The sequence below is a fragment of the Canis lupus genome, chromosome 18 (genome assembly GCF_003254725.2).
Source record: "Canis lupus dingo isolate Sandy chromosome 18, ASM325472v2, whole genome shotgun sequence".
Lineage (NCBI taxonomy): Eukaryota > Metazoa > Chordata > Mammalia > Carnivora > Canidae > Canis > Canis lupus.
In genome coordinates, this window is record NC_064260.1 from 51,406,033 (window position 1) to 51,414,565 (window position 8,533).

Sequence of the window (8,533 nt, forward strand, 5' to 3'; positions counted from 1 at the left end):
AAACACCAAGCTAACCTGTGAGCCTCATGGATGAGGGCAGGCACCTTCTGCTCTGTTCATAGAGTGTCAGACATCATCCATTAGGTCCTTAATTCTGTCAACAAATATCGAAAGCCTACCATTTGCCTGGCACTGATGATTCTGTGATGCAAGGCAGAAAGAGAAAGAAGGAAACTCTTAGGGGCACCTACGTGGCTCAGTTGGTCAGGCATCTGGCTTCAGCTCAGGTCATGATACCAGGGTCCTGGGGTTGAGCCCTGCATGGGGCTCCCTGCTCAGTGGGGAGTCTGCTTCTCCCTCTCCCTCTGCCTGCTGCTCCCCCTGCTTATGCACATGCCCTCTCTCTGTGTGTGTCAGATAAATAAAATCTTAAAAAAAAAAAAAAAAAAAGGAAACTCTTAGTGAGATCCATGACTTTGGTGATGGGATGGTGACAGGTGGGGATGCTGAGATCTGAACAAAAGGTAGGAGCCAGAGTGAGAGTGAGCCTTGTGCATGTGAGATGAACCAAAAGACGAGGTGGTGATATTGGGAGGAGATAGGAGGGTGTGGGAACTGAGGTTGAAGAGGCCGTGTGCCATGTCATGTGAGGCTCAGTGTGGTAGGAAGCCTTGGGGTCGGCTGTGGTAGAACAGAGTAGTAGAGAGACCAGCAAGGAGGCTACTGCAACTGTCCAAGCAGGAGGTGCTGGTAGCCTGGGCCATCTGCAGACAGAGCCACGAGCTCTGATTCTAGGTGTTCTGTGTGGACCTCTCTTGTTGGCATAGTGGACGGGGGTGTAAAGGAAGGCAGAACTCCAGCAAGTGAGCAAGGACCACGCTCCCCAAGAGTGGTGGCCGAATCCAGTGGTGCTGCGCTCTGGCCTGAGAAGCCCAGAGAGAGCTGGGGCAGAAGTTAGATGGAGAAGGCTTGGAATAACCCCTTCCTGTTCTCAGAGAAAGCTTAGTAGGGGAGCCCTGAGGGGGTGAAGGTGGAGCAGGGGCTGGGTGGCAGGGAGGCTAGAGAGGCTGAAGGCAGAAGTTCTTCTGGGCATGAGATGTGCTGGGAGGACAAGCAGGAAAGGGCTGCCCCATACTTTTAGTGTCTGGGGACTCAAGCCAAGCCATCTAACCTATCAGGGCCTCAGTTTAAGCATCTGTAAAGTCAGGCTCCTAGTTCCAGCTCTGTTCCTCACAGCAGTCCAGAGATGTTGATTTGCTTTTGCCCGGAAGTCTAGCAGCCTTTGAAAATGGATTCAGCCTTAAAGCAGGCTGATTGTGCCCTGGCCACCAAGGCTTCTGAGTGGCTCAAACAGTGGCCCTTCCAGCCCTGTTTAACAACAGCCTCCGGAGCTGCAAAGCCCCTGAGAAACCATGAGTGCTGTGAGGACACCAACTCCTCCACCTCTGCTAAGTTCGGCTTGTGGGCCTCCCAACCCTCCCGCTGTCAGGGTGGGCAGAAGGCTCCTTAGGCGCAGCTGGGGGGCAGTAGCCCGAGGAGGAAGTCTCCAGGGCCATCTGGAGCCTCTGGGTCAGTGCAGGGAGAAGCAAAAGGTTCCTGCTGGAGGAGGCCAAGGAGCCAGGTGAGGCTCTCCACAGTGGCCGCCAGACTTTATTCCATCCTCATCGCAGAGACTGGAACCATCAGCTCCCAAGTACTCAGGGCCAAAGACCAGAGTCATCTGTCCCCCTCTTCCCTTACCCTCCACATCAACCCACTGCCAACTCCTGGGAGCACCCAAATCATCCGGCCTCTGCCCACACCTCCATCCCTGCAGCTGCTGCCCTGGTCCAAGACCCGTCCGTCACATTTCACCTGGCCGCAAGACAGCCTCCTGAGCAACCTTAGCCCCCTTCCCACACCCCCAGTCAGCTGTCTCCCCTCAGCTGAAGCCCTGCAGTGGCTCCCTGGCAGGTGGAATAGGGTCTTGGAGGCCTGGTGCGCTCTGGTCCCCACTGAGTTCCTGGCTGCGCGCCTCTCCCTTTCTGCTGGTTCTGTGCGTTGTAGCCATGCCGCTTGCCCATCATCCACCCAGCCTGACAGAGCCTGGCCCTGCTCAGGCCTCTCCTCCGTTGTGGCTTCCACGCGGAATGCTTTCCCCCACTTGATGACTGGTTACCTCTTGTCATTCAGGTTCCAGGCAAGTGTCCCCTCTTCTGAGAGGCCTCTCTGAGCACCCCAGCTAAATCCTTGTCCCCAGCCACCTCCAGCCCATTACCCTATTCTGTTGTCCTTGCAGCATCTTTTAGTCTGTGAAATTTTGGTTGGTCCCGTTTGTTGTCTGTTGTCCCCTGTCCCCCTCCCCCCCACCCAGTGTAAATCCTATATACAAGGGACCTCTTTCTTTTAACACCATTTTAATAGCTTTATTTAGATATAATTCACATACTATAAAATTCACCTTTTTAAGGTATACAATTCAAGGGGTTTGATATCTTCACAGAGTCATGAAGCCATCACCACCGTCTTCCAGAACATTCTCATCACCCAAAAGAAACTCTGTACACAGCAGTTGTTCCCCATCCCTCCCTTCCTCTCACCCCTGACATCCATGACTCTGCTTTCTCTCTCTAGATTTGCCTATTGATGTTTTCATTTTAAACCATCCCTATATCTCCAGTGAGCAACCAGTGCTGGGAAGATGGGTTGGTTATGTCCCCATTTTACAAATGAGAAAACTGAGGCTCAAGACCCCTCCGGAAACTGACTTTCCCTTTTTCAAGCCTGGTGTCTGGCATCCCCCTCAGAGCTGGGCTACACTGGGGAAGCTGGAAACTCATCAGAAAGAGAAGGAATGAGGTGTGAACATGGAGTGGGGAGGTCCCTGCTCAGCCATCTGGCTGCAGCCCATACTTGGGCCCTCTCGGGCCAGGAGGTCACTTTCCTGGGCAGGCTCACTGACTGCAGATTCAGGGAGTCTTCCTGCCCTCAGTGCTGGTGGGCTGAGCTTAACTCTGTCTGGCCTGTGCTGGAGACAGACCAGTGCCACCCTCCCACAGGAGAACAGCACAGGGACATGGGGGCAGGCAGGTAAGGGGAAGGCCTATCCCAGTACTTGGACACCCAAGAGGGCTGAGGGTAGCTGGTGCAAGAAGGACGGCCCAGTCAGGGGCAGTGGGGGGCTGTTTGTTGAAGTTAGGAGCTCTGTGACTTTGGGCAGTGACTGCATTTCTCTGGACCTTTGTTGCCTCATCTGTGAATGGTACCCATCCCTGGGGTACACCAGGTTGCTCTGAGCCTGGAAGTCCATGTGGATGCACCCACCACCACATTGGGAACCAACACAGGTTCCCTCCCTCCAGACCCCTCACCCCAAGGAGCCAAGGCTCAGAAAGGCTGGCGACTTGTCAGAGGCTGAATGAGGGCCAAAGCCAATGGTAGATTTCCTGACCCTTTGAAGCCTGTCTCCTCAGCTGTAAAAGAGGTTTAATAATCATTCCTCCCTCCCTGTGAGTGGTGAGGGCTAGGGGTGTGTAGTTATCAGCACCCTCTGGGCCTCAGACAGGGAAACCAGACAGGCTCCTTGTTACCCTCAAGCTGCCTTCCCTCCCAGGGCTGCTCTCATCCTGGCCTCTTTCATCTTAGGTTTAATTAGCCAGGCTGCCCCACCCTGAAGTCCCTTGGGCGGGAGTCATCACTCCCATTTTATAGATGGGGAAACTGAGGCACCTAGAGGGAAGTGGTTTGGGGCTGCCGCCTGTGAGTCAACTATGGAGCCAGGGCCCAGAGGAATTGGGACTGGGCTTTCCAGCTGGACTTGTCCCTCGGGGTGGATCCCTGTCTCCATCCCCCTGGCATCCCCAGCACTGTGGGCACCCAGACAGCCTCATTTCCAGCTCTCTCTGCCCCACCACTCCCTACCACCTCCTATCTGGAGGACAACAGGATGGGGTAGGGAGGGGCCCGCGAAGCCTGGAGAAAGGAGAGAAACTGGTTGGCAGCGCTAACATGGGGGCTCAGGTCTGTTTCATCTTCAAAGCCGCCTAATTATAGCCAAAGGTGTTACTGTAGCCCGTGTGGCCTGCACCCCGCAGTTCTGGGTCCTGGAAGCCTGTCAATGGGGCATCTGCGGCGCAGTCCAGAGCTCAGGAGCCCCAGGCAAGCCCCCCTTAGTGTCCCCAGACAGCTCCGATCCAGCCCTCTGGAATTCAAGAATGCTGGGTCGATGCCCTGCTTGGCCCTAGGTCTTCAGTGGTGAGGTCGCGGTTTCCAGGTCTGGGCTCGCAGGCGTGAGCCCCGTGACCTCCCGGGCCCTGCCACTCTGCACGTCTGCGTCCCGTTGCTTCCCGCCTTCACCCAGGATTAGGGCCTTGCCCTGCCCAGCTGCCCTCCCAGCTGTACCCTGGCGCGGCTGCCGGTGCGGCCTAAGGCAAAGGTCACCAGCTTCCGCCCGCCGTGACCCCGGCGCCGCCGGCTCCGCGCCCCCAAGCCCAGCCGGTGGGGGACCGGGGCTGGCGTCAGAGAAGCGAAGCCAAGCCCTGAGGCGCCCGCCCGACCGGTTCTGCCGGGGCCGCGAGCAGCGCTTCCTGCGGGCGCCCTGGGACCGCACCTGGCACACCCCGCAGCGGGCACCCCGGGAGCCCAAAGACCCGCACCCCACTCCCCCCGCAGGGTGCGCCGCGCCCGGACGCCCGCGGGGATGGGGGCGCGCTGGTCGTCATCCTCGCGGGCCCGGCGGGCGCCGAGCCGTGGGAGGCCCTGGGATCGCAGGGCGCGCGCGGACGGGACCCCGGCAGCCGGAGCGCGGGCCCACCAGCCCCACCAGCTCTGCCCGGGCCTGCGGCGGTTTCGGGGAAGGGGCGCTGCGCGCAGCGGGACAGTTACTCAGCCCCGGCGAAACCGGCGAGTCGGCACCTGTCGGCGGGGCGGGAGGGGGAGCGGCCCCGTTACGGCCCCGCCCCTGCCGCCCACGCGCCGCGCGCCCCGCCCCGCCCCTGCCGCCCCGCCCCGCCGCGCGCCGCCGCCCGGAAGGAGCCGGCCGGCCCGAGCGCCCGCGGCGGCTGAGTCAGACGCGGTGAGAGCGCCGGGCCCGTTACCGCGGGCGCCGGGGGCCGGGGCGGCGCTGTGGTTTCGGTGCCGGCAGCGGGCGGGCGGCCTAATGAGCTCTCGGCACGCACCGCGCGCCGGCGGCCCTGCCCCGCGGGGACCCTTGGCTGCCCGCCCTGGAGTCGCCCCCGAAACCTCTCGGTTTCGTCTTGGGGTTCAGGCGCGGGGTCCCCCTGGCGTCTGCGCGGGGCAGGGGGCAGCTGGGATTCGAGAAGCGGCCCTGGGGTGTCGGTGGCCCCTTCGGGGTGCGCGCAGGTGCTCGGGCGCCCTCTGGCGGCCACGGGCCTGACCTTCCCTCGCTTCTTTGCAGGGCCCGGGGTGCGGGACCATGGGACCCCGGAGCCGGGAAACCTGGGCCCAGCGCCTGGGCGCCTTCCGGGCCAGCCCGTCCGCCTTCATGGCCGGTCCCGAGGGTGAAGATCTGGGTTGTGACCTGCTGAGCGAACTGAGGAGTGAGAAGCTGAGCGAACAGACCAAGGTAGGCTCTGCGTGCACCCCCTGCCCTGGCCCATCTGGTCAGCTCCGTCCACCGCGCCCTGAGCCTCATTTCCGTGATTCCCACCCAAATCTCCCATCCCCAGGTTTCCTTGCTGGCCCTGAGCCTGGAGTACCCAGCCCAGCTCTGGCCGGACACCGCTGCGGCCGAGGCAGCCGCCACCTCCCTGTTGGACACCCTGGTCCTTCTGCCCCCACGGCCCTCGGCCCTGCGGCGGCCCCTGCTGCTGGCGGCCACCACGGCCTTGGCGGCGGGAGATGCGCTGGGCCCCACCTCTGCAGCCTCCCTCCGGCTCCTGCCCCTGCTTCTCGGCTTGGCCTCCGGCAGCGATCTGGGGCGAGGCTTTGGCCCCGCCTCGGAGCAGCGCTCCCTGCAGGCCACAGCGTGCGAGTGCCTGCGGGAGCTGGAGAGCTGCAAGCCTGGGCTGCTGGGTGGCCGCCTGGGGCTGCTACGGGGCCTGCTTGGGCAGGAAGGCCCGGTCCAGCCGCTCAGCCTGCTGCTGGCGCTTGCCCTGCGCAACGCCTTGCTGATACAGGCCAGAGCCAGGGCTGGCCTACAGGGCCTGCTCGTGGCCGGGGATGCTCCCGCTGTGGGCATTCCCTGGACCTGGGCATTAGCTGAGGAGGGGGCTGCCCACCTGCAGCCCCAGGCACCTGGCTGGCCGGCCGCTGAGGTGCAGGAGTGTGGCCTTGCTGTACTGGAGCCCAGTCCTGAGGAGGCCCGGGAGCTGCGGGCTGCCGTGGCCCAGCTCCTGGACACCTCCTACCTGCTCACTCCTGTGGCTCAGGCCCAGCTCCTGTGGCTGCTGGGCTGGGCTCTGCGGGGTCTTCGGGGACAGCCTCCAGTGCTCTTCAAGCCACAGCTGGTACGGCTGCTGGGCACGGCACAGTTGACGCTGCTGCATGCCATTCTGGCACTCAAGGCAGCCTTTGGTGAAGCACTGTTCACGGCTCAGGACGAGGCCTTGCTGCTCCGTCGGCTCACCTTGGCTGCCCAGCACCCAGCCCTGCCCCTGTCCGCCCATCTCTTCTACCTGCACTGCCTGCTGAGCTTCCCGGAGAACTGGCCTCTAGGCCCCACAGGTGAGGAGGCCGCTCCACTGCTGCTCGGGCCCCGGCTATGCCGTGGCCTCCTGCCCAGCCTCCTGCATGACCCGATGGCCCTCCTGGCCCGCTTGCATCTGCTTTGCCTGCTCTGTGCGGACGATGAAGAAAAGGAGGAGAAAGCCCAAGATTGGAGCCCCCAGCATTACCTGGAGGAGCTACTGGCTGGCCTGCGGCAGAGGGCAGCCCTGGATGGGGGCCCTCGGGCGTTGGCCACTCTCTGCTTCCAGGCCTCATACCTGGTTGTTCGCTGCCTAGCCATGCAGCCTGCTGTGCTGACACCCTTGACCCGTGGACTGGCCCAGCTGTACCAGTCCCGGCCTGCGCTGGCTCCCCATTTTGTGGATCTCTTGGACAGGGTGGGCCCTGAGCTGGGGGAGCCCCTGAGAGTGGTATTACGGCAGGAGGTGGTGGCCAGGCCAGGCAAGGACGAGGCTCTTTGTTGGCACCTGCAGATACTGGCAAAAGTGGCAGATGGGAATGCTCAGAGTGCCACCCTAGGCTTCCTGCGAGCTGCGGCTGCTCGCTGCACGGACTGGGACCTCCAGCAGGCCCTGCTACAGGTCTGCCGGGCCTTGCTGCGGGCGGGTGTTGGGAAAGGCTTGGCCGATTTGCTGCAGGCACTGGCCAGGCAGTTGGAGGACCCTGACGGGCGGGACCGTGCACGCCTCTACTACATCCTCCTGGCCCACCTTGCGGGGCCCAAGCTGGGGGTGGCCCTGGGACCCTCGCTGGCCGCACCCGCGGCCTCCTCATTGGTGGCCGAGAACCAGGGCTTTGCTGCTGCGCTGATGGTGCAGGAGGCCCCAGCCCCAATTCGGCTAAGCGTGGGGCCCCGCAGAGCCGAGGGCCCAGTCCCCGTGCTACAGCTCCAGGTGGAAGTGCTAGAGCCAGTGTACTCTCTGGAGCTACGCTTCCGTGTGGAAGGACAGCTCTACGCACCCCTGGAGGCCGTCCATGTGCCCTGCCTGTACCCTGGCCGCCCTTGCCGTCCCCTGCTCTTGCCTCTGCAGCCCCGGCGCCCGGCTCCCACGCATCTGGATGTGCGTGCCCTGTACACCACACCCAGCGGCCTCACACGCCACGCCCACCTGCCACCTCTGCTTGTGACCTTTGCTGACCTTTTTCTGCCTTTCCCTCAGTCCCCTGAGGGGGACAAGCAGGGCTTCTTTGAGGAGCTCTGGGACTCCTGCCTTCCCAAGGGCGCTGAGAGTAGCCTCTGGTGCCCTCTTGGACCACAGGGGCTGGAGGCCTTGGTGTCCCACCACCTGGAGCCCTTTGTGGTGGTGGCCCAGCCCCCCACCAGCTACCATGTGGCCATCCACCTGCCCCCCAACTCAAGACTGCTGCTGCGACTGGAGGCGGCCCAGGTGGACGGGGTGCCGGTGGCCCTGCGGACAGATGACTGGGCTGTGCTGCCCTTGGCTGGGGACTACCTCCGTGGGCTGTCAGCCACTGTCTGAACATGGATGCCAGCTCAGGTCCTCAGAGGGGCTTGCCCAAGGAGGGCACAGAGGCCCAGAACACAGTCCTGTGGTTTCTTTCCTAAAAAAACAAGCAACTTAAGTTCACTGATGACATTCACTGGTTTGTTTTCTTTTGAGCCCTGGTTGGGGGCATGCACACTGGGGCGGGGGAGGAGAGGCTCCAGGAGTACTTCTAGACTAGGAACCTCCATACCCCCCTAGTGCAGGGTTCCAGAGTTTCTTCCTGCCCAGCAGGTAGGAGAAAAAATACCCTTATCTCTGCCTCCCTGAGAGAGTTGGGCCTTGGCCCAAAGCCCTGCAGTAGCTTAGGAACTCGAGCCTCCTGGACTTGGGCCTCTTCACCGAGTGGCCAGTGCTTTTCAGTTCCAGAGGCTTGTAGGGTCCCTGCCCCAGGGAGCTCAGGCTGGCTAGGACGGCAGCGG

At 62.3% G+C, this 8,533-nt stretch overlaps 1 protein-coding gene across 1 annotated transcript; it reads left to right on the forward strand.

Annotated features, from left to right (window-relative positions):
* The first annotated feature begins 4,915 nt into the window (after positions 1-4,915).
* Positions 4,916-8,204, forward strand: AP5B1 (adaptor related protein complex 5 subunit beta 1). The gene is made up of 3 exons (XM_025446145.3): positions 4,916-4,993; positions 5,336-5,503; positions 5,607-8,204. Exons 2-3 carry the CDS (start codon positions 5,354-5,356, stop codon positions 8,085-8,087), a joined length of 2,631 nt encoding a protein of 876 aa, XP_025301930.1. The 5' UTR covers positions 4,916-4,993; positions 5,336-5,353; the 3' UTR covers positions 8,088-8,204.
* Positions 8,205-8,533: the final 329 nt, after the last annotated feature.